This window comes from Psammomys obesus, unplaced genomic scaffold (assembly GCF_907164565.1).
Source record: "Psammomys obesus unplaced genomic scaffold, mPsaObe1.curated_primary_1811, whole genome shotgun sequence".
NCBI lineage: Eukaryota > Metazoa > Chordata > Mammalia > Rodentia > Muridae > Psammomys > Psammomys obesus.
The window spans coordinates 68,507-94,031 of NW_026596100.1; the positions used below are offsets into that span (position 1 = coordinate 68,507).

General features: G+C 45.1%; 1 protein-coding gene across 1 annotated transcript in view; it reads left to right on the forward strand.

The window, feature by feature from the left end:
* The first annotated feature begins 10,613 nt into the window (after positions 1-10,613).
* Twsg1 (twisted gastrulation BMP signaling modulator 1) overlaps positions 10,614-25,525 on the forward strand; it is a 34,332-nt gene continuing 19,420 nt past the window's right edge. The window contains exons 1-2 of the mRNA XM_055628387.1: positions 10,614-10,685; positions 13,184-13,340. Coding sequence (XP_055484362.1) covers positions 13,221-13,340 — 120 coding nt within the window. The 5' untranslated portion in view covers positions 10,614-10,685; positions 13,184-13,220. The remainder of the gene's footprint in view (positions 10,686-13,183; positions 13,341-25,525) is intronic.

A 25,525-nucleotide genomic window follows, 5' to 3' on the forward strand; every position in this document is an offset into this window, starting at 1 on the left:
CCTACTAAGAAAAACTATGGGAAAGATGCACATTTCAAGATTAATATTGTAAAATATCTACAGAGTTTTGGTTAGTTGGTTGGTTGGTTGGTTGGTTGGTTGCTTGCTTGCTTGCTTGCTTGCTTGGTTTTGAGGCAGGGTCTCTCAGTGTAGCCCTGGCTGTCCTGGAACTTGCTAGGTAGACCATGTTGGCCTGGAACTCACAGATATCCTCCTGCCACTGTGCTGGAATCAAGGCATGCACTGCCATGTCCAGAAAATACGTTATTTGTATGCTTATTTTTTTCTTCATGGACATCTGTGTATCCACCTATGTGCCTGATGGCCGTGAAGACCAGAAGAGGGCTTCAGGTCCCCTGGGCCTGGAGTTGTAGATGGTTGTGAGCTGTCATGTGGGTGCTGGGAAATGAACCAAGTCCTCTGGAAATGCAGTCTAAACTGCTGAGCCCTCTCTCCGGAAGATTTTGTATTCTTTATTTCTTTTTGTTTTATGTATTGGTGTTTTTCCTGCACGTGTATGTGTGTGAGGATGTTGGATCCACTGGAAATGGACTTACAGATGGTTGTGAGCTGCCATCTGGGTACTAGAAATTGGACCCAGATGCCCTGGAAGAGCAGCCAGTGCTCTTAACTGCTGAGCCCTCTCTCCAGATCCCAGATCTTCATAAGTTGAGTGTGACATTGCATGGAAGGACTTCCGCCCTCTGTATCATCCCTCCCTTCACATACACTTTTAAATTATTTTCTTAGCAGAATTACATATAATGGATTTCACTTTGACATTTTCAAACACGTGTAGTGTAATTCATTCATACTCACACACACCCTGTTACCCTCCCTCGTCCCCACCCCCCTTGCTTATCCCCTTCAGTTTTTCAGCTGGCCTCCCCTTCTTGCATGGCTGTGCGTGTCCCGTTGAGTTTCATTAGGATTGTGCTCAGGAATATAGCTGTCTTACCAGTGGCTACACAGTTGAAGAAAACACCTCCCCCTCTGCCCATCATTTGTTCACTGGATAAATCCTCAGGAGGAATGGACCCATCCCTTCCAACAGCAAAGTGTTGACGGGCCCAGTCTCATGACAATCCTGTGCAAGAAGTCCCAGCTGCTGGAAGTTCTAGCTCAGCAGTCGTGGCCTCTCCAGAAGTCGGTGTTCTGCATGACTTCCCTCACTCCTCCTCTGGCTCTTACATTCTTTCCGTTCCTTCTTCCACAGTGTACCCTAAGCCTTAGAGGTGTCTTGCTTATGGCTGGTTATCCAACAGTCACTTATTCTTTGTATTTTAACCAGTTACAAAAGTCTCTTCAGACACCACTTGGGTGGGATGGGGGAACTTCTCTGACCAAAGTTAATGTCCACACTATTGGACATTAAGCGTAGTTATTAGACATAAGCGTAGTTATTTAGAAGGCAGTTTTCCCGGTATGGTGCGTCCTTTTATCAACCACAATAGCGTCCTCACTGGGACCTATGACTTCCTCAGCCAGTGGCCATTGGGTGGGCTTCCAGTATCCAGTGTGAATTCCCTCCTGCGACACACTCATCAAATGAGGCAGAAAACGATCACCCTATAAAACACTGCTATTGCATGGAGGGCTCGCTCCTTTTGCCTGGCCAGAGGGTCCGCAGCTAAGTAAGGCTGCTGCTGGCAGCTCTCCAGCAGCCTGCAGCGCTCTTGCTGGAGCTCTCAGTCTTAGACGGCAGGGAAGCTAAAAGCTTGTAGCCAAGTTCCAGCTTGGTTTCTTTACGTCCTTATGTCAGCAATAGGGTCTCACCATCTATTTCTGATGGACGGCCAGCAGCAGTGATAACTGCCAGTATCATGTTGGGGGCTCCAACAATTTCTAGGGAGATGGTCCAGCCCCTTTCCCTGGGCTATTTGTTCAGTAACATGCTTTCTGAAAACATTACCCACCCACACAGATGTCTCTCCATTCAAACCCCTCAAGTTTTATTTTTTTACTAATAAATCAAGTGTAACTTCCTTATGGCTTTTAAAAAACTATTACTTATTTGCTTTGTGATGGTCGGGGGCACGCACGTTGCACATATGTGAAGAAGGACACCTCCCAGCTGGTTCTCTTCTTCTGTTACAGAACTTCCTGGAATGCTGGCCATCAGGCTTGGCATCAAGCTCCTTTAGCCACTGACACCCCTAAATCGTAATCACTCGTTCAAGCCCTTCTCCGACTGTCCGCCCTCTATGGTTTCCCTGAGAACACCTAATAAGCACCAGAGACCGGACATGCCCAGCGCTCCTGAGTCCCCAGCCTGCCAACCCCTCTTCCTCACTTCATGTAAATGACAATGGCCAGGAGCTCAAGCCAGAAAACGAAAAGGCATCTTCAGTCTATCCTTTCTCTCTGTTTCCTCTTCCCACTCTTGATCTGTTGTCAAGTCTTGGTTCTCCTTGGAAATAGATGTCGCGTTCCTACAGGCGACAGCATCATCACCAGGTTATTGTTTTTCCGTTGTGGTTTTGTTTTTAATTCGCTTCAATTGTTTTCCAGTTTGGGCAAGGCTCACACATCTCTTTATGGAGATATTAGTTTATTAAACACTTGAGCACCTATCTCGCGCCCAACAGAGGACTTTGAAGACCATTAATTAGTCAGGTTCGCAGCACAGCATAGACCCCATGCTCCATGCTCTAACTCTGCTCCATACCATGACTTAGGTTTTTAGCTACAAATACAGAGAGACCAGCCTCTGGAGACCTGAGGACAGTGACTTACTCAGGTTAAGTCCTGAGAACTGATTGTGATGTGAGACCCCAGTTTGCGGTGCAGAAGGTTAAGAGCCAGTGCGATGTATGTTTAAGAATGACGTTAGAGCCGGCACGGTGGGACTGGAGAGGAGAGAGTTCGAGGCCAGCCTGGTCTACAAAACGAGTTCAGGACAGCCAGGGTTACACAGGGAAGCCGTCTGGAAAAAAACCAAAATAAAATAAAAAGAATGAAGTTAGAGCAAGCCAGCCTCTTCTCTCACCATAGAGCACTGATATTTTTGTTGGAAGCTTAGCCATATGCCCGTGCTTCCGGTTTCTTCATAGCTATTTGCTTGCAGCTCTCTCCTTATAACCCATTTCTGTACCTTCAGGTCTATCCTCGTCCCCCACACCTAACACTGACTGCTCAATGAACACATTGACTCTCCCAGCATTCCTCGCTCCCCTTTCTCAGCTACCCTCTGCGGGAATTGGGCTGCATGGCCTCTAAATGCTCCCTTCCCGGGCTGGAAGTTCTCTGGGGAGTGACTGGATTGCGTTTTGGGAGGTGCTTCGTGACCCTTCCCTCCACTGGCGCAGGCCGGCTGCCTTTCTGCTGTTGTTGGACTCTCATCAAAGCCAGCCCTCCTCTTCCTGGTTCGAATTCAGTTGGCTCCACTGTCCGCGGGGATCCTCCAGTGTTTGCTTCAGAGCCAGACAACTATGCTCTTGCTCCTGGGGATGAATGTCAGAGGTCACATTTCTGTAATCAGTTCCCAAGCAAAATACCAGAGGGCTCGTCACACCAGAGTTGCACAACCCCAGGGCCACAGAATGCCCATTACAAAGGCGAAAGGAGGCGAAGGGAGCTGAATCGGTGCAGCTGTCCTCACGGCTTTGTCGCCAGCGGAATTCATTCCATTGCCGTGCCTTCATTTTTTTCCTCCTGATGTCGGCCTGGCCTTAAAAGAATAATGTGTGGGGCTGAGAGGACTCAGCTTTTAGAGCCAAGTTTATATACAAGCAAGAGGGCCTGAGTTCAGATCATCACCTTTCATGTGAACACTGGGTTGGCACAGCCACCTGCCTGCAATCCCAGCCTTGGAAAGCACAAGCGCGGGTCTCCCCCTGCCTCCGCCAGGCAAGCTGCCTAGAATGATGAGCCGTAATATAGGGAATTGTGAACTTGGCTGTAAGACCCGTAAGAGACCAAGGTGGGGGCTTGGGGCTTTAGCTCAGTGGTAGAGCGCTTGCCTAGCGAGAGCAGGGCCCTGGGTTCAGCTCTGGTTGGGGAGGAGGACAAAATAGTAAAGGGGGGGGATGAGAGACTGGTCAAGGAATATTTCAGACCTCAGCTTCCGGCCTCCACATCCACACAGAAATGTGTACCTGCCCCCACATGCAACCCCATGTGTAGACATGCATGCACGTGAAAAGACGGAAAAGAAAAGAGAAGGAGAGTGTGCTGGGAGCTAGGGAATGGGCATCCAGAAAGTTGGTACCTCAAGGTCGGAGACTCTTGCCATGTTGTTTGGACCACTCGCAGAAAGGCCTAGGGCTTGTTTCTTACCTTCCTCTCTACTTAGAAGTTTTATTTGTTTATTTATCTATTTATTTATTTAAATGTTAGGCATGGGGCCAAATCCATATTTCTACTTGTCAAATCCATATTTCTGTTCAATCATTCAATACACCCCACCCCCGGGGATAGCAGAGCTGTTAGGGTCAAATCCTGAACTCTGGCAGCCCTAACAAGCCAGTCTTGGCTCCCTGTCCTCCAGATAGCAATTAAATAGTCAGAAAACCGTGAAAAGCCGACCAAAGAGATGTATCTAATATGACCACGCTAAGAAGAGAAACCATGAGGTCTCTGACCCAACTCCATGTCTGGGTCCTGAAGTAAGGCTCTGGGCATAGTGGCACACACCTTTAATGCCAGCCCTTGGGAGGCAGAGGTAGGCCTGGTCTACACAGCAAGTTTCAGGACAGCCAGAGCTACATAATGTGACTATGTCTTAAAAAACAAACAAACAAAACCTTCAAAGGTATATCATCAAGAACTCAGCTCCTCCAGGTAGGCTCTCCCTTTCTCAGTTCTACATTTCTTAATACATATTTACGTTTTGAATCCATCAGTAGATTAAACTGCTGACTAGCTCAGAGCTCTCAAGGTCTGTCTCTGGAAAGTCCCTCTTAGACTCACTAAGAGATATGTTTTATAAACTTCTTAGATGTCTTTGTTATAATAATGATTACTATGCCACACCTCCTTTGGTATAAAGGAGGTTTATTGTGGGAAAGGGGGAGGGGGAAAGAAAAAGGGAGTGTTCCCATGACAGAAAGAAAGAGACTGAGAGAGACAGACAGTGGAAGAGAAAGTGAGTAAGAGAGGCTGGGTTCTTTTTATCCGGCACACACCTGGTGGCAGATGGCAGCAGGTAATGACTCAGAGGTTGCTAGGCCCCTGAAAAGTAGGCTAGTGGGACCCCGTGGGCACTAACTGTCTTTTCAATTTACACTGACAAGATTAACTATTGTACCTTGTACCCCTGGAGAAATTTCTCAAAAATATCACTAGTATAAAAAGGGAACATCTAGATTAAAAAAAATTAATATGTGTGAGTATTGAGGATTGTGTTTTCTATACTTTTTATAAATGTGTAAATATGTGACTTTACAGAAACCTGGTAATATTCCCTAGTAATGTACAGGAAATGAAAAGAGTGTTTGGAAATAGGCTCTCACTTTAAAGCCTGGGCTGGGCCTGGAACCTCAGTGTTCCTATGTGGTCTCTGAATGCTGATGATTGCAGGCATATGGCTCACATATGACAACAGCTATGGAATAAAACAGAGCAGGCTTTTCTTGTGAAGGGCCATCATTTTTGGATTCTCCCCAGATACACATGTATTCTTTCTGTGCTCAGGAGGAAGGACACTAAAGTACAAATAAATTAGTATTTTAATTAAATAAGTTTGGACCTACTTTGATTGGCACAGTGAGCCATGTAAAAAGGTTAGACTTTGTGAAGGACACATGCAAATATTTCAATGGTCCTTGGGAGTCCTTTTGTTGAAAGACACTTTCTCTCGGTAGCAGACCCAAGGGGTTCTGTCCTCAGGGGATGCCAAAGCTCTTGAGCCTGTCTTGTTGCCTGAGGTATTTAGAACTCACTCAAAGAACAACAAAAGGTTTGGCATTCAAAACCAAAGAAGTCCAGAAAACCTTTATAATGCTAATCAGACCTCAGGGCCTCATTCCTCTCTTCTTTCAACAGGGAGCTTGCAACCCAGGCTTGAGCTTGTATAGAATAAACCCTCATGTGTTTTGCAACAGACTTGACTCCTAGTGTTTTTTTGGGGTCTCCTGATCTGGGCACAACAGTAGTCCTGAGACTCTGGCCCACCACACCTTTTAGAACCTGTCATTCTTCATCACTAGTCCAGCAGTAGTCTGGGATGTGGCTGTTGGCTTCCTGAGGAAGAACAGAGGGACCCCAAGATCAAAGGTTCCTTTTCTCTCAGGAACAGCCGAAGTGATCAGGGTGAGGCCCCATGTGCTAGAGTTTTCCACCAGGTGTTACAGTTAAGTCTTTTAAATGAGATTGCTGGTATAAGAGGGCAGTGAAAAGAAGCCTATGACGATACCCAAGTGTTACAGCCCTTTGGCTAAGCCATTGTGAGGGCGAAAGCCCATGCCTAGTTGGTGAGACACAGCTCTGGCAGGTGCTGTTCAGCACTGAGCTCTCAGTGGTGGGTGGGCTTTGGCATTTGCCTAGGCAGTTTCTCCATAGCTCCCTGACCATGACAGTGGGCAGTGGGAGGGGTTTCAAGTGTGAATGCATTGGATGGGTCTAGAGATGCCAGGCACACGTGACTTCCATGGAGTGGTTCAGTATCTCATTTACATGCAGTAGCACAGTCCAATCACAAGAAGGAGAACACAGTATTTAATTATCCTCTGGGTGGGGGAAGAATCTCCAGGTACAGTTAAAGGTCATGGGTTGAAAAGCCAAGACACCAAGACATCTGATTAGCACAGGGTGGGCTATCTCTAGGAATCCCTAGGTGCTTGCTGAACAGGTTTCTTATCCAGAAAGGGTCTGGCCTGTAATCTTCTCTGAGTGCTATATGGTGCTGTGAAGAGGTTCTAGAGGTTCAGGCAGAGAGGGCACTCCACTGAGAAAAGGAGTTCCTCGTCTTAACACCGAGCTCAGAGACTATCCAGAAATGCCAGACGTAGACCTTACAATCAAAGTCGCACAAGAACAGATACAGAAATGGGTCACAAGCCCCAGTATTCCTTATGGATTAGGCTTAGGCTTCCATCTCCACCTCCATCCCAGAAAACCAACTAAAAAGAGGCTGGTGATAAAGTCAAGAAAAGAGTATTATTATTGTTATTGTTGCTTTTACTACTACTATTATTATTATATTATTTACATATTATGTGATAATACATGATCACATCAACAAGTTCAGACCCGATGACCTAAGCCTTGTCTTCAAGTGTCCACAAGAGTCTCCGTTACACAGGAAAAGAAGGCAGAGCATATGTTGCTGAGGTGAGTAGTCCTGGTGGTCTCTTTGGTCTGGATGTGATCTGATTGATATGACCTTAAACCATCATTTCAGGGTCTGTCATGTAGGGCTCTTTCTGTCACAGAAATCATTTTGCTTAGGAGTCGTGTTAGTCATTTGTCATAGATATGTTCATCTGTCCAGCCTGTTGTTCTGAGGATCTAAGGTAGAGAAGATAGACGTGGGAAGCCTCACAGAACGGGAAGGGAGTGAGAGAGAAAGACAGTAAACAAAGCATTAATGGTGGCTGGTATGGACACTAGTTTTAAACTCTATTTGGGGTTCCTTAAGCCTCTACCTCCCTGTCAACCCTGGGTAAGACAGAAAGAAAGCTAGAAGGGAAAGGGGAAGTTGCCAGAGCCTGCCAGCAGAGTCAAACGGTTCTTGAGTTGGGAGTGAAGATTAAAATTAATAAACTAACACACAACACATGGGACCTTCCCGAGAGGCTCTAGGGGAAACTAGACTAGACTAGACACCTGGCTTTATTTTAGACTGCTTTTAAGCCAGAGTAAAAACAGCTCAGCACAATGAGTTAATTCACAAGGAGGTGAAACAAGAGGTGTGATTTTGACAAGCTATCCCACCTGCTGTCACAAACAAAAGGAGATGGACTTGGAAATTCTCCCCTGAAGGCCTGGTAAAACCAGTCTTTCTGTTTAGATTTAAATATCAAAGCAGCTGCTAGAACAGCGGCTCCCAAACAGGAAGTAGATCTCTTTAGACTTAGTTCCTGCTGGTTAGGGTCGTTGAGGTCTTTGGGAAGAATCTCAGTAGTCAGGATATCTAACAGTCCACCAACAGCAAATGGCAAAACAGCAGGATGAACAAGCAGCCTCTTTTCTCTTCTGTGTCTCCTTGAAGCCCCTCCTCTCCCTAGGCTGTGTATTTATATTCTCTCCGAGTCCTCAGGATTCCACTAACTTCAGCTGGCAGAGATCATGCCCCTCTCTGAGCAGTCCCATATCCCATACTTGGGATTAAAACAAAAAGATATTTACATAACATAACTGAGCTTTTGAAGAAACCAAAACCTTCTACTACAGGCTGGAGCATCCTTCCAACCTACACTGTCAAGCCATCACCACTTCTGTTGGAATGGGGCTCAAGCCAGGGCTCCTTATAGAACCAGCAGCATGGAGCACCAGGGTGAAGAGAGGAGCCGGACCATCGGGGGTGATTGGTCCAGGGCTCCTGAACCCCAAGTGTTGGCTTCCCTCCAGGATGGACAAGCCGGAGAAGGTCAAACAGAGCATCCTCACATGGGAAGCACACAGAGAGTGGGAAAGGAGGCCAGGCTATCAACCCTAAGTGAGACCCCAGTGGAGTCCCCTCCCCAATAAGACTCCACCCCTCAATGGTTACCTGGCCTTCACCAAGAGTGCCACCCACTGAGGACCAAGTGTTCGAACACACAAGCCTACAGAGGACATTCTCATTTAGCCCACCATAGTTTTAAATGTACTTATTAAAACAAATGTTATTTATGTAACTATGTACTGGGCTTAGTTTTAATGAAACAATACAATTTTTAATTGAAGTTTTAAACTTCAAATATTGATAGGTGCAATACATATAATCTCTTGGAACACTCCATGTTTTTCAACAATATAAACTCCAGTGACTGGCAGGTTTGGGACCCGCTGATCTACAATTGTCGTTTTTAGATGGTTGACCCAAGCCATTGATCTAGTGTATCCTAATTCCTGCAATGCTGAGAGCAGTTTTCTTAAAATTAAATTTGGGTAGGCCCTTATTTTGTCAGGATAGTGTTCAGGGGTGCTTTCTTTAATGTGTGGGTGTATGTGAGTGTGCGAGCCTGTGCTCTATCACTCTATTTGGAAAATAGCGTGAACGTGTGCATGCGTGTGCACCCAAACATGCGTATGTGTGCTTGAGCACGTGTGTGCACGCATGTGTATGTATGTGTGTGTGTTTGCATGTGTGTCTGTGTGTGCTCTGGCTGAGGCACATGTGTGTGCTTACATACATGCATATGTATTCGTGTGTGTGCATGGGTGTGCTTGCATGTATATGTGCGTCTGTGCTCCTGCCGTGGCACATTTGTGGAGATCAGAGGATTACTTGCAGGAATTCGCTCTCCACTCCTTCCACCTCGTGGATCCTGACGCTGGAACTTATGTCATAAGGTTTGGTGGCAGGTGCCCTTATGAGCTGAACCACCTAGAATTATTACTATTATTATTGTTATTTTTAAACTGGGTCTCTCACTGCAGCTGGAACTTCGGTGAGCCCAGGAATCCTCCTGTCTCCACCTCCTTCCAGCGCTAGGTTTCATACACCAACCGCTGTCCGGCTTTTACATGGGCACTATGGATCAGAACCCCTGTCCTCATGCTTACAAGATAGGCACTTTACTAACTGAACCATCTCCTCGGCCCCCGATTTTTAAAAGAAAGCCCCATGCTTACTTTACAAAAAGGAAATAATATCAACAACACGGTCCACTACCTAGCTAGTGACCTATTTCTATCCGTTTAAGACTCTTCCTAGGTTAAGGGTTTGACGCTAGGCCACTGTGCGCAGAGTGCTCAAAGGTCACGTGGGCTCCGATTCAGTGGCTCTGGAATATTGCTGGAAAAACAAATTCCTAGGTTGTGGTGAAGAACTAAAAGAAACTATAGACGGCCTTTATTTGTGCGCTGTTGGTGGACTAAGCCCCACGTTCCTCAAATACAGGGCTGAACCGACCAAGCCGGCCCTGCTCGGGTCTCCCTTTCCAGCTGACGCTTCCGGTTGGTCTCCCTCCCGGGATTCACGGCTGCCTTCTCTCCGTCTTGACTTAACCACCAGCGCCAGGCGCTTAAAAGGATCCAGAGCGTTTTTATGAATTACTGACCGAAGAGTAGGGGACAGATCCGTACCCAGTAACCCGAAGATAAACACGCGTTTAAAATGAACCCTGCCTCTTGTGTCAAGTACCAACCCTGTTACTCCTTACATCCAGGAGCTAAAGCGCAGGGCGCCTCGGCTGGAGCCAGAGGTGAGCCGCCCAACAGGTGGCAGCAGAACGGAGGCTCGCGGGCGGCACCCGGGGTCCTCCCAGACGCCCGGGCCTGCACACCTGGGGGCGGGGCCAGAGGGCGTGGCCAGGCGGCCGGGGCGTGGTCTGTGGGTCAGCCGGGCTCAGGGGGCTGGTCTGTGTGGGCGTGGTTCTGCGGGCGGGGGCGTGGTCTGAGGGCGGCCCGGGGCGTGGTCTGTGGGTCAGCCGGGCTCAGGGAGCTGGCCTGTGGGGGCGTGGTCTGGGGGCGGGCGGGGGCGTGGTCTGCGGGCGGGCGGGCGGGGAGCCGGGGGACGGCGCGGGCCTGTGTGTTGGCGGCGCCGGGGCTCGCGGGAGCTGCTTGGAGGCTCGGCCCGGGAGGAGGCCGCGGCCACGGTGGGTGAGCGAGCGAGCGAGCGCGGGCGGGCGGCTCCGAGGCCAGGCCGCGGCGCTCGGCGGGGACAAAGGGCCGCGGTGCCCGCCGCCCCCGGGACCCCGGGTCCGGGCGCCGGTGCGGCGACGCCCTCCCTCGGCGCAGCCCCGCGGTCACCTGGCTCCCGGGAGGACGGCGGGAGGACGCCTGGGGCAGCCGGGGGTGTCTGGGGGTCCCCGCGGCGGGGGAGCGGGGAGAAAGTTGGATTAGTAACGGTCTCGCCGGAACGTGTTGTGCCGGCGGCCGGGAGCGCCGGGACTTTGTTTCAAAACTGAGTCATAGCCCACACAAAGCGCCCTCTCGCCGTCCCCTAGCCCGCGGGGTCTCCCTGCGTCAGAACCGCGTTTTATTGTTTTGAGGGGATTTCCTTCTAGTTTTTATTTTCTTAAAATGTATGCGTGTGTGTCTGTCTGTGTGCACACTTCCGCTCCGGTGCTGCTGGGGGCCAGAAGACAGCCTAGGAACCCAGGAGCCGGACTTAGCCGGCAGTTGCGTCCTGCCAGCGGACGTGCTGGGAACCGAACTCGGGTCCTTTGCAGGAGCAGCAAGTGCTCGTAAAACATCGAGCTTTCTTTAATTTATTTAATTTGGAAGTAAAGCTGGCCTGCAATTCGTTATCTTGTTTGCCAAATGCAGGGGTCACAGGCGTGTCTCACCAGGCCCAGCGAGTATTTGTTTTAATTGGTGTTATTGGGAATATGTGTTTTAGCCCTAAGAAATTGTGTATTTTAAATTTTATTTAGGGCGAGTGTGTATGTGTGTGTGTGTGTGTGTGCGCGCGCGTGTGTGTGCGCGCGTGTGTGTGCGTGTGTGTGCGTGCACGCGCGTGCCGGGGTGTGTATGTCAAAGGACAGCTTTAGAGGGAGGCATTTCTCTCCCTGTTAGAGCGTGAGGAATAGAACTCAGCTCTTCAGGCTTGCCAGGCAGCTGTTTTTACCAACGTAGCCAGCTTGCCATCTCCAAATTATAACCCCTGTGAAAATTTGTGTATAACGGAAGAATCTATCACACTAACAAAGAATATATTAACATTTACCCATAATTTTGTTTTGTTTTGCTTTATATGTTCTAGACAGCCCTATTCTGGAACTATGTAGACCAGGCTGGCCTGGAACTCACAGAGATCCACCTGCCTCTGCCTCCCAAGTGCTGGGGTTACAGGCCTGCGCCACTACGACCAGCTTACCCACAATTGTTAATGCAATTCATAATTTACAGTTTGTTATTGGTGCGTTTAATTGAATGATTGTGGATCCCGCTCCTCTCTCTGAAGTTCTGAAGTACTTTACTAACAAAGTGAGATAATCATTACAATAATTTTCATTTACAGTTTTGACACTCAGATTTTAGAAATTGGAGCTGAAGGTATTATTTGTGGTAGAAGCCTTGCCTCACACATATAAGGCCCTGGGTTCCCTCTCCAGCGTCATGTGTGTGCACATACACAGAGAATTTAATTTAAAAGGCGCTTTAAAATAATATAGTATGGGGGCTGGAGAGATGGCTCAGAGGTTCAGAGCGCTGGCTGTGCCCTCTTCCTGTGTGCAGGCACACTGCAGGCAGAATGTTGTATAAATAATAAATAAATAACTCTTCAAAAAATAATACAGTATTAATATTTTTATTTTTTTATTTTGGTTTTTCAAGACAGGGTTTCTTTGTAGACCAGGCTAGCCTCGAACTCGCCGAGAGCTGACTACCTCTGTTTTTCTGAGTGCTGGAATTACAGGTGTGCACCACCACCCCTGGCTTTTAAAGATGTATTTTTATTATTTTTAAAAATGTGAATGTGCATGTCCAGATGCCCCAGAAGACAGAAACTTCAGCTCCCCTGACCCCAGGAACTGAAGCTACGGATGGTAGTGAGCTGCCCAAGATGGGTGCTGGGAGTCAGTGTATGTGTGTATACACACATATATACACATTTTTATTAATTTATATATATATATATAATTTTTATTGTATCATATGTGTAATTTTTTTGAGACAGGGTCTCACTAGGTAGCTCTGGCTGGCCTTGAGTATACAGAGATTGGCATGTTTCTGCCTCCTGAGTGCTGGAATTTAAAGGCCTGCAGCACCACCCTTGGCAGTATTGTTACTTCTTATATGAGCTTGCAGTTAAATACTAAACTTGGATTTCAAGTAAAATCTGAAGTTGAAATTTGAAATATTAGCAGTGCAGTTGGTAATGGTTTCAGATTGCTGGGGCTTCAGCCATGTTCACTATGCTTTCATCATCCATGCCTGAGGATTCTAGGTTCATTCTTTAAAGAAAGCCACCCAAAGTCTGAATTTCTGAATGTGTGGGCAACATTTGAGAATGTTCTTCAAATGATCCCTCAAGGTTTTTGACACAAGCGACTAATTTTTGATCGGGTGTTTTTTGTTTGTTTTTGTTTAATTTGTAACCGACTGCTTGCCGTGAAATAAAGTTTTGTTTGTCTGGCTTTGTCTTTAGCTTCCTGGAGACTACCACAGGACTGCTTTGGAGAATCATGAAGTCACACTATGTTGTGCTAACTCTAGCCTGCCTGGTGCTCCTGGCGCGTCTCCCTGTGTCACAGAGCTGTAACAAAGCACTCTGTGCAAGCGATGTGAGCAAATGCCTCATTCAGGTAGGAGTACAGGTGCTGCTGTCAATGCTGTGGACAGGTGCACAGCGTGGATAAGGCAAAGCAGGTGTGCGTGGTGTGAGCGCTGGGCCAGGGCCCGGGGGCCTGAGCGTTGGGTGTTTATCTCAGTGGCTGTCTTTGACCGGATCAAGGCTGGGTTCCAGAAGTTCAGTCTGGAGCCCGCTCTTCTGCTGTGTAAGCCTGCCGTTATAGGTGGAGAGCTAGTGTCTGCAGCCTAGCTTATGTGGCAGAGCCCTAATAACTGTATTTAGAAAACTTCTAGCCTGTTGCTTAATAGGCAGATTGTTACATAGAATGTTTTTTTTTTTGTTTTTTTTTTTTTTTTTTTTTTGTTGCTGTGTAATGGATTATATCAAAACCAGCAACTGCAAGCAAAATACATTACCTGGTGCCGCCTCTGAGGGACGAGACCTGGAAGGAGAGTGGTGGGAAGGTCTGGTGCCTGGTGCAGGCAGGTTGTTGGCTGGGGTGACAGACTCTCCCTCCAAGGACTTGGAAATTATCCAGCGGAAGCAAGGCCACCAGTGGAGTTCCTCATTCCTGAGGCGAAAAGTGACAGTAGGTCATTTGGTGAGGTTCCTGTCGCTACGAAGTAGCTGTGGGATTTGGTCTGTGTCTGACTCCTAAGCCCATGGCTTTTTGCTCAGCACACTGGTTACTGCTCCCCATATGGGGTGCTAGTGAGAGACAGACTCGAAGCTTCTCTGTCCTCCCATCCCACCAGCAGTCTGTCCTTTGGGGCGCCTTCTCTTTGTGGCCTCCATTCTAGCTATTGGTCATGGCCTAAGAAATTTAATAACTATGTATGCAGGTTGAATATGTGTGAAATGTTTATGGCCAAAAGTGTTTCACATTTTGAAATTTTTAGAATTGCTTAAAGGTATATGCAAATATATTTTTACATATGTATATATACAAAATAGGTTTTTTTTTTTGTGTGTATATATATATGAAATGACCTTGGTAGTGGGATCCAGTCTAAAGACAAACAGTATGTTTCATGTTTGCCTTGCTTTGCCTGAGAGTGATCTTATGCAGTATTTTTAGCATGCCTGTTTTCCACTGCAGCTCCTCGTCTTGTGTCAGATGTGGAATTTTCCACTTGTGACGTCATGCTAGTGTTGAGGAAGTTTTACAGTTTTGAGCCTTTCAGATTGCATATTTAGGATGAGAGACATGCAGCCTGTATTAGCTTTCCATAGAGTATGTGAATTAGCTAATTTTGGTTGTAATTTTCACTTGAAAGTACCGTCATGAGTATTTTGGTAGATCAAAGTAAGTTTGTGTCTATGCCTGATTTTTTTTCTCCTTTTCATTTTTTGAATTGAATTCTTGTTTCATTAATGGTATACTCTGATAGAACCTTTATTGCCTTTCAAATCAAACATTTAATTAGAGAAGTTTGTTGTTGACTGATTTTAACTTTCTGTGGATATGTGTGTGTGTGTGTGTGTGTGTGTGTGTGTGTGTGTTGATTTAGAGAGCTTGGTTTTCTGAGTTTTCTCCATCCCCTCTGGCTCGTACATGCTTTCCACCTCCTCTTCCTCAGGGTTCAGTTCCCTGCTGGTGGACACATCTCAGTGAGGCCGAGAGTTCATTCTCTGCACAGTGTCTGGCTGTGGTCCTCTGTTTTGGTTCCCATCTCCTGCAGGAGGAAGCTTCTCTGTTGATGGCTGAGCATGGCACTGACCATATTTATCTTTCTGTGTCTGGGTTACTTCACTCAGGATGATATTTTTCTAATTCCATCCGCTTATCTGTGAATTTCATGATTTTATTTTTTTAATTTTTTGCCAGATGAGTAATCCATTGCATAATGTATCACACTTTCTTTATCCATTCATCTATTGAGGGATATCTACGTTGTTCCCAAATTCTGGCTATTACAAAGAGAGCAGCAATGAACGTGGTTGAGCAAGTGTCTTTGTGGCAGGACGAAGTGTCCTTTGAGTATATGCCCAAGCCTGGTGGAGCTGGATCTGGAGGCAGTTTGATCCCTGTCTTCCAGAGGAACCGCCACACTGATTTCCATTGTAGCTGTGTAAGTTTTGCACTCACACCAGCAGTGGCGGAGTTGCTCCCTTGCTCCGCATCCTCGCCAGCGTGAGCTGCCACTGTTTTATTGAGCTCAGCCGTTCTCATGAGTGTAAGATGAAATCTTAAAGTAGTTCCGACTTACCTTTCCCTGATGGCTAGGGATATTAAGCATTTCTTTAAGTATTTCTCAGCCATTTGAGACTCCTCCATTAAGAATTTTGTTTAGATCTCTACCCCATTTTTAAATTGGGTTGTTCTTCTTGACATCTAGTTTCTGAGTTCTTTATATAATTTGGATATGAGCTATCTGTCAGATGTGTAGTTGGTAAAAATCTTTTTCCATTCTGTAGGCTGCCACTTTGAATGATGGTGTCTTTTTTCATGCAGAAGCTTTTCAGTTTCATGAGGTCCCATTTATTGATTGTTGCTCTTGCTAACGGTGTTCTGTTGAGAACACTGTTCTGAACAGTGAGTTCAAGGCTATCCCCCCACTTTCCCTTCTGTCAGGTTCAGTGCGTCAGGTTTTACGTTGAGGTCTTTGATCCATCTGGAGTTGAGTTTTGTGCAGGGGGCTAAGTGTGGATCTGTTTGGAGTCTTGTTCATGCAGCTGTGCACTTTGGCCAGCACAAGTTGTTGAAAGATTCTGACTTTTTTTCCAGTGTGTGTTTCTGGCTTTCTTATCAAAAATCAGGTGTCCATATACCTGTGGGTTTATGTCTGGGCCTTCAGTTTGATTCCATTGACCCGTGTCTGTTTTTTATGCTAATGCCATACTGTTTTTATTACTACATCTGGGTAGTACAACATGAAATCAGGAATAGGGATACCTCCAGTAGTTCATTTATTATTCAGGGTTGTTTTAGCTACCCTGAATTTTTTTTTGGTGTTTCCATATGAAGCTGAAAGTTGTCCTTTTAAGATCTGTGAAGAACTGTGCTGGAATTTTGATGGGGATTGCCTTGAACCTGTAGATAGCTTTTGTTAGTATGGCCATTTTTACTGTATTAATCTTACAGATCCATCGGCATGGGAGATCTTTCTGATATCTTCCTCAATTTCTTTCTTCAGTGTCGTAAAGTTTTTATCATACAGGTCTTTCACTTGCTTGGTTAGAGTTACCCCAATTTATTTTATATTGTTTGAGGCTATTGTGAAAGGTGTTGTTTCTGCAATTTCTTTCTTAGTCCATTTGCCACTTGTATATAGGCGTGCTACTGATTTTTAGGAGCTAAATTTTTTTTTTTAAAGACGTTTTTTTGGTTTGTTTTTTTCTTAAGATTTATTTATTATGTATACAGTATTCTGCCTACATGTACACCTGCATGCCAGAAGAGGGCACCAGATCTCATTATAGATGGTTGTGAGCCACCATGTGGTTGCTGGGAATTGAACTCATGATCTCTGGAAGAGCAGCCAGTGCTCTTAACCTCTGAGCCATCTCTCCAGCCCTAGGAGCTAAATTTTTACACAGCTACTTTGCTGAAACTGTTTAGCCGCTGTTGGAGTTTCTTAGGTCTCGTTTAGTGGAGTTTTTAGGGGCTCTTTTGGACACTGTCGTATCATCTGCAAGTAAATATACTTTGACTTCTTTGTTTCTAATTTGCCTCCCCTTTTTTAAAGGTTTATTTATTTTATGTATATGAGTGCTCTATCTGCATGTACACCTGCCCGCCAGAAGAGGGCACTAGGTCTCATTATAGGTGGTTGTAAACCACCATGTGGTTACTGGGAATTGAACTCAGGACCTCTGGAAGAGCAGTCATTAAAAGTCTCAAAGAACTCTTAACCACCGAGCCATCTCTCCAGCCACAGTTTATATCCCCTTGATCTCCTTCATTTGTCTTACTGATCTGACTAAGATTTCAAGTATTATATTGAATAGATATGAGTGGACAACTTGTCCTGTTCCTGATTTTAGTGGACTCGCTTTGAACTTTTCTGCGTTTAAGTAGATGTTGCCTATGGGCTTGCCATAAACTACATTTATTATGATGAGGTGTGTCCTATATCCCTAATCTCTCCAGGACTTTTATCATGAAGGAGTATTGTGTTTTGCCAAAGGCCTTTTCTGTGCACCTATTAAGATGATCATGTGGTTTTTATCTTTTAGTTTATTTACATGATAGATTACATTGACAGATTTTCATATGTTAAACCATACCTGCATTTCTGGGATGAAGCCTACTTGATCATTGTGAATGATCTTTTTGATATGTTCTTAGATAGTTTGCAAGTATTTATTAAGAAATAAATCTATGTTCATAAGGGAAATTGGTCTGTATTTTTTCTTTGTTGGGTCTTTGTGTGTTTGGGTATCAGGCTGACTGTGGCTTCATAATTTGAATTGGGCACTGTTCCTTCTGTATGTTTGGGGAGTTGTTGGCATTAAATCTTCTTTGAAAGTCTGGTTGAATTCCATGCTAAAACCATCATACCCTGGACTTTGTTTTTGTTGAAAGACTTTTAATGACTGTTTCTATTTCGCTAGAGGTTATAGATCTATTTAGATTGTTTATCTGATCTTGATTTAACTTTGGTGAGTGATACCTATCGGGGAAAATTACCCATTTCTTTTAAGTTTTTCAATTTGGTGAAGTACAGATTTTTAAAGTACGTCCTTATAAGTCTTTGGAGTGTCTGTCGTTATGACCCCTTTTCATTTCTAATTTTGTCAGTTTAAATAGTCTCTTTCATCCTTTTAGTTAATTTGGATAAAGGTTAGTCAATCTCACTGATTTTTCTCAAAAACAAACAAACAACAACAAACCATCTCTTTGTTCCATTGACTGTTTGTATTGTTTTTTTGTTTTTATATTATTGATTTTAGCCCTGAGATTGGCTATTTCTTGCCATCTACTCATTTTGGGTATGATTTCCTCTTTTTGTTCTGCAGCTTTCAGGTGTGCTGGTAAGTAGGCATTTAGTGCTCTGAACTTGCCTCTTAGAACAACTTCATGTGTCCTGTAAGTTTAGGTATGTTGTTTTTTTTTCATTCAGTACTGAGTTGTTCAGTTTCCATGAGTTTGTAAGCCTTCTTTATTTCTGTTGTTGTTGATACCCAGTTTTAATCCATGGTGGTCAGATAGGGTGCAGGGTGTTAATTCAGTTATCTTGTAACTGTTGAGACTTGATTTGTGTGAGAGTATGTGATCAGCCTTGGAGAAGGTTCCATGAGGTGCAGAGAAGAAGGTATATTCTTCTGTGTGTGTGAAATGTTCTGTCAGTATCCGTCAGGTCCGTTTGGTTTATGATGTCAGTTAGCTCCAGCATATCTTTGTTTAGTTTTTGTCTGGATTATCTGCCTATTGGCATAAGTGGGTATTGAAGTCTTCTACTATCAGTGTATGAGGGCTAATATGGGAGCTAAGCTTTAGTAATATTTTTCTTTTGAACTTGGATATCCTTGTGTTTGATGTGTAAATTCTTTGTAAGAAGAGAAAGCTGTTATTGTTCTCAAAGGGTGTTTGTTTAAAAAGCTTTTTAGTTTTAAAAACTAGACCAGTATAATGGCTAATGTCTGCTTCAGAAGACTGGAGCAGGATTGCTTTGAGTTCAAGTGCAGCTTGGGGCTACATAGTGAGTACCTGACCAGCCTGGCTACAGAGAAACTCTATCTCCCACAATCAAAAATAAAATAAAGCCTGGCATACTGGTCCCTCTGGCCTTCTGTCTGTGCTTTGTCCCACAGTGGCCCCTGTGGCCATCACATTTTTGTAGCCTTAGAAGTACGGCTGTTTTCATACACTCCCCTACTCTCAAAACACTTATTTACTAAATAAAATATTTAATCAGTAAATAAGACTATGTAAGTAAGAACATTAGAAAAGCAAAGGGAAGTCACCTAATAAAGGTTAGGACTCATTCATTCATTTATTCATGTACTAGCTTTGTTACTGATTCTGCATAGTGGCTTACTGGAATTCATTGTTGCTTCCATGCCAGGAAAGGTCAGCCCTTTTCTAGAGTGATGGACATAACTCTCCTGCAAAATGTTAGGGCACGGGGGTTAAAAGTACTGAAGCTTGAGTCTTGAGTGTTTCCTTGTGGTTTTTACAAATGCTTATTGGCCATTGAGATAAAATGGGATTACTTCCTCCTTTTAGCTGCTGTGTTTATCCAGAGCTCCAGCAGCTGCTCCATATTGGAGCTTCTCTCACAGTGAGCCCGCTCCCTGTGGCTGTGCAGTGACACTCCCATCCTGCCAGTGCTGGAAACTTCTCTATTCATGAATCTACGTTCTAACGCAGGGCGCAGTGGGATAACTGGTCTCCATTCCACATGGCTGGGACACCTGAAGGCCGAGGGCTAGAGCTTTTAGAAGTAGTGCTGGGTGCTAGAATTTCCTGTGGTAACGATTTCCTTCTTGCTTGCTTTTGTTTTTGTTGTTGGGTGTCTGGAGACAGAGCCTCATTGTGTGTCCTTGGCTGTCCTGGAGCTCCCTATATCAAGCAGGCTGGCCTCAGATTCACAGACATCCATCTGCCTCCACCTCCCAAGTGCTGGGATTAAAGGTGACGCCACACCTGGCCCAAATCTCTATTTTTCTTGCTTAATTCAGTAGGAACTAGCCAAACAAAGCTCTCGAGCCTTTGTTTGTTCCTTTGTTTCTCTTTGAGTTAGCATTTCCTGCACTCCAAACTGGGTGTGAACTGGCCATGTTGTCAATCAAGGTTTGTCCTAAATTCCTGGAAGCTGGCCTTGAGCTCCTGGCCTATGTCCATCTCCCAGGGTACTGGGATTACGGCCATGTAGGTCCACACATGACTGAGCCCTTGCAATGTGTGAAAGGCTGATTTTCAAATTGTATTAATCCTGACTGCATTCAGATGGCTGGTGTGACTAGTGCTTACTGCTTGGGTGTGTCTGTCATCTCCCACTTCTCTTCTACCTTTCCTCTATGGCAGGTTCTCAACCTGTGAGGTCCAACGGCCTCCCACAGGGCTGGCATATCAGATAGCCTGCCTATCAGACATTTACATTATGGCTCCTACCAGTAGCAAAGTCACAGTTATGAAGCAGCAATGAAGATGATGTTATATCCAGGGTCACCACGCTGTGAGGAGCTGTGTTAAAAGGTCACACTGTTGGGAAGGAGAGTCTCCGAGCTGTAGCCTTCCTTTGTGTAGGACTCTCTCCTCCTGTCCCTTCTTCCCCATCCCTCCATGTCCCCTGGAGCTGTGTCCCTCCCTCTCCCTGACTTCCCATCCTTGTTCTTTCTAGCAAGGTAGCTTGAAGTGAGCTAGAATCTTTCTATCTTGGTGCCTCTGACCTCCAATGTGCATGGCCGTGTGCAGGAGCTGGAAAAGCTGTAAGGCATCGTTTCTACCGCAGTCACAGACCCCCTGGGTATGGAAGGAGGGACATAAGTCCCACCACCTGGGTCACCACTGTGCAGAGTCGGCTGCCTAAGTGATCTCAATTCCTTCTAGTTCTATTCGGTTCTAAAGAAAGAAAATGGCTATTATATGTCAAAAAAATACTCCTTTTTAAAAATCAGAATGCTCACCTATGGGGTAAACACTGCTAGTCAAGGCTGATGATCTGAGTTCAATCCCTAGGACCCACGTGAAAGAAAGAACCACTGTCCAAAAGGTAACCTCTGACCTCCAGAAACATGGGCATGTGCACACATAGGCACAAATAAATACAGTAAAAAGTTTTTAAGTAAGAATTTAAAAATGTTAAATATGAAGTGAAAAACCCTTGACTCAATTCTCCCTACTCTTTGATACCCAGGAGAGCCACCTTCATGTATTAGCTGTTTCTGTTTTCACATAGTGACTCTCCATTATATCACTAAGTAAAAAGCTCTATTACTATTTTCCTTCCTTCCTTCCTTTTTCTCATTATTTATTTATTTATTTGTTTATGGTTTTTTTGGGATAGGATTTCTCTGTATAGTCCTGGCTGTCCTATACTCTGTAAACTATACTGGCCTTGAACTCAGTGATCTGCCTGCTACTACCTCTTGAGTGCTGGAAATAAAGGTATGTACCACTACTGTCTGGCTCTCATTTTTATTTTTTAAACTAGAGACCTTTATACCCAAGGCTTGGCCTCCAGCTTGCTATGGGATCATGTGACCCTACCATTGATGGCTACAGTTAATGTCACAGAAGACAGAGAAATTAGTTCCTTTTCTTACGAACACTGCAATCAGTATTATATTATACTTTATTGTATTGTACTTGAGACGACCTCACTATGTGATTTTGGCTGACCTAGAACTCACTCTGTAGACCCGACTAGCCTCAGATTCTCAAAGATCTGCCTGCCTCTGCCCCCTAAGTGCTGGGATTAAAGGTGTGTGCCACCAAGCCTGGCTGTCTTCAGTATTTTATACATTTGGCATAGCCTGCTGGTGGTTTGTCTCAAATCTATGTGGAATGAAGTGTTTCCTAGACTTCTAATTTCACATTGTCAAGGTTGATAACAGCAGTATCCCGAGAGGCAGCCTAGTGTAATAATTAAGAAGAAAACGAACTTGTCATTCATACCTATTAACCTAGTTCTTGGGAGGCTGAGGGAAAAGGATTGAGAATTGGAGATTATTCTGGGCTACAGAGTAAGATCCTGTCTCAACAGACTAACAAATCAGATAAACAAAACTGCCCCACCAAAACCAACCAAAGGAAAAAAGAAATGAGTAAGAACATGAGCTCTGTGGCTGGGGAGATAGCCCAGTGCGAAAGTGCTGGGTGAGCAAGCCTGATGACCCAAGCTCAACTCCTGGGCCCAGGAACCTCCCCACTGAGGTGGGTGTGGCAGCCCACATCTGTAACCCCCAAACCTCCTAAGGCAAGACGGATCACAGGTGAGAGAATCACCGAGCAGCTCTCAGACCAGCCAGCCTGGAGTCCCCAGAAGGGCAGAAGCAAGGTAGAAGGTGAAAACCAGCTTCCAAAAGCTGTCCTCTGACCTCCACCTGTGCGCTGTGACACGCGCGCACACACACACACACACACACACACACACACACACACACTGGTGAGCATGTGCACATGCACACATAGTAAATAAAAAGAATATGAATTCTGCGTCCAGACTGTCCCCATTGAAACCCCCTTCAGCCATTTGCTGGATTTATGATGTTGGGGAAATTAGTCGCTCTCTCAGTGCCTTATTTTCCTATGTATTCAGGAGGGATAACAGAGGGGCTGGAGAGATGGTTCAGAGGTTAAGAGCACTGGCTGCTCTTCCAGAGGTCCTGAGTTCAATTCCCAGCAATACACGGTGGCTCAGAACCATCTATAGTTTGATCTGGTGCCCATGCAGGTGTACATGCAGACAGAACATTGTATACATAATAAATAAATAAATCTTTGGGGACTGGAGAGATGGCTCAGAGGTTAAGAGCACTGCCTGGAAGGGTCCTGAGTTCAATCCCAGCAACCACATGGTGGCTCACAACCATCAAAAATGAGATCAGTATATGTCGTAAATAAATAAATCTTAAAAAGAAGGAGGAGGAGGTGGAGAAGAAAGAAAGAGAGAGAGAGGGAAGGAAGGAAGGAAGGAAGGGAGGAAGGAAGGAAGGGAAAGGAAAGGAAAAGGAAAGAAAGAAGGAAGCAGGGATAACAATGCCTTCCTGTGCAGTTGGTGTCAAGGGTGAAGTGTTTTGAGCGGTGCCTGGTACTTCAGAGTTCAGTCAGTTAGCACTAACCTGTTTTCTAGTTGCGTCTGAGTCCTCCAGGCTTTGTTTACAAGTATGTTGTAAAGCTGACAGCCAGTGAAGGAGGTTTTCCTTTAGTCATGTTAGCTTTATGGAAGTGCTAACACTGACTGTGTATTCACCTGGGCGCATTTCCCTTCATTACCTTAACCTCATTAGTCATTAATACCCTTCACTATTCTAAATTCTGTTTTGTCTCCCAAATGGTAACGTTTGGTTTTGAGCTAGTCAGTACTTCTTGGATCCCATGTTCTGTCATTTAAAAATGTATTTTTCCTTCATTCTGTTGTAACATGCCTACAAGTCCTCCAGTAGGTTGTGTGGGAAGTAACCTCCTGGGTCGTATATTCCCGAAAATCGACTTTTTCTGATTGTATGCCTGGATGATGGATTTTCCTGAATATAGAATTTTATATTTTAAAGCCATTTCATGATTATGTGCTAGTATCCCGCATTGCTGGTAAGAAATCTGGTGCTAGTGTCTTCCTTATTCCCTGTGAGTGATTGTTTACTTATTTCTAGAACCTTTAGTAGAGTGTCTTAGTCAGTGTTCTGTTGCTGCAGAGACACCACGACCAAGGCAACTTAAAATAGAAAGCCTTTGACTGGAGGCTTGCTTACAGTTCAGAGGGTGAGTCCATGGGCGTTAGGGCTAGAAGCATGGCGGCAGGCAGGCAGGCATGGTGCTGAGCAGTAGCTGAGCCCTCACATCTGATCAGCAAGTAGGAGGCAGAGAGAGACACTGGGCTTAGCATGGGCTCCACACAGCCTCCAACAAGGCCACACCTCTCAATCCTTCCCAAACGTTCCACCAACTAGGAACTGAGTACTGAACCACATGCGCCTATGGGGCCCATTTTTGTTCAGCCCATCATGGAGTTCGTACTCTGATATTTTGAAATGTAAACAGTTGGAATCAATTTTGAGCATGTACATCACCTTGGTTGCTGTAGCTTTGAATATAGTCCAACCTTGCTCTTTTTAAGATTTTGCTGTCCGTATGGATCCCTTGCCTTTGCCTAGGAATTTTAGGATCATCTTGTTAATTTCTATGATAAAAACTGGCTAGGAATTTATTTAACATAGTAGGCTTCATTTCTTAGAAATGTTTTTGGTGTTTAGAAAAAAAAAATGAGTACAGAGTTTTCCTTAAACTCCTCTGTCTAGCTTTAGTTTTTGTTTTGTTTTGTTTGTTTTTTCTTGTTGAGACAGTCTCCGTATTTTGCCTAGGCTGGTCTTGAACTTGGAATCCTCCTGCCTCAACCTATTGAATACCTAGGCTAACCGACTGGCACCACCACACCCGGCAGTTCCAGCCTGTTATCACCTTTCCTTACTGTGGTACACTTTTTACTATGGGTGAACCAATTTTTTAAAGATTTATTTATTTATTTTATGTATACAGTGCTCTGTCTTCATGTACACCTGCACGCCAGAAGAGGGCATCAGATCCCAGTACGGATGGTTGTGAGCCACCATGAGGTTGCTGGGATTGAACTCGGAACCTCTGGAAGAGCAGACAGTGATCTTAACCACTGAGCCATCTCGCCAGCCCCTAGTACCAATCTTTGTACATGTGTTACTGACTGAAACCCATTGTTTACATTTTGTTTTTGTGTTTCTCTCTGGGTTTGAACAGATGCACAAATACTGTGCATTTATGATTTTATTCTTTCCAGAAGAGTTTAGTTGCCTTACATCTCCCCTGTATTCTTGACATATTAACGCCTTCCAACCTTTCTCCATCCTTCTAACCATTGTTTTGATCATCTATCCTTTGTCCATTGCCAGAGTGCTGTGGAGCTGAAATCATAGTGAATGTGTGTTCTGTCACTCAGCAACCTGTGTCTCCGCCATGGTGTTTCATGGTTACTGCTTCAGTCAGGGTTCTCTGGAGGGATGGAATTGATCAAATGAATCTGTCCGTCTGTCTGTAGAAAGGGGATTTATTAGAGTGGAGTAGAGGCTGTAGCCCAGCTGGTCCAACAGTGGCTGTCTATCAATGAAAAGTCTAAGAATTCCGCAGTAGTTCAGTTCTTGAGGCTGATGTCTCAGCTGCTCTTCCATATACATCAGAATCTTGAAGAGGTAGCTCTAACACCAGGGAAGGAGTGGACTTACCCACAGCAACAGTGAGAGGAATCAGGCAAAGAGGGAGAGCTTCCTTCTCCCTTGTCCTTCACATAGGCCCAGTTTACAGGGGGATCTTCCCACCCCAAAAGACCTGCTCTTCTCACTCAAAATGATTTAGTTAAGAAAAATCCTTCTGCTAGCACTCAGAGAGGCAGAGGCAGGTGGATCACTGTGAGTTCAGGCCAGCCTGGTCCACAGACCAAGTCTAGGATAGCCAAGGCTACACAAAGAAACCCTGTCTCAAAAAAAGAAAGAAAGAAAGAAAGAAAGAAAGAAAGAAAGAAAGAAAGAAAGAAAGAAAGAAAGAAAGAAAGAAAGAAAAAA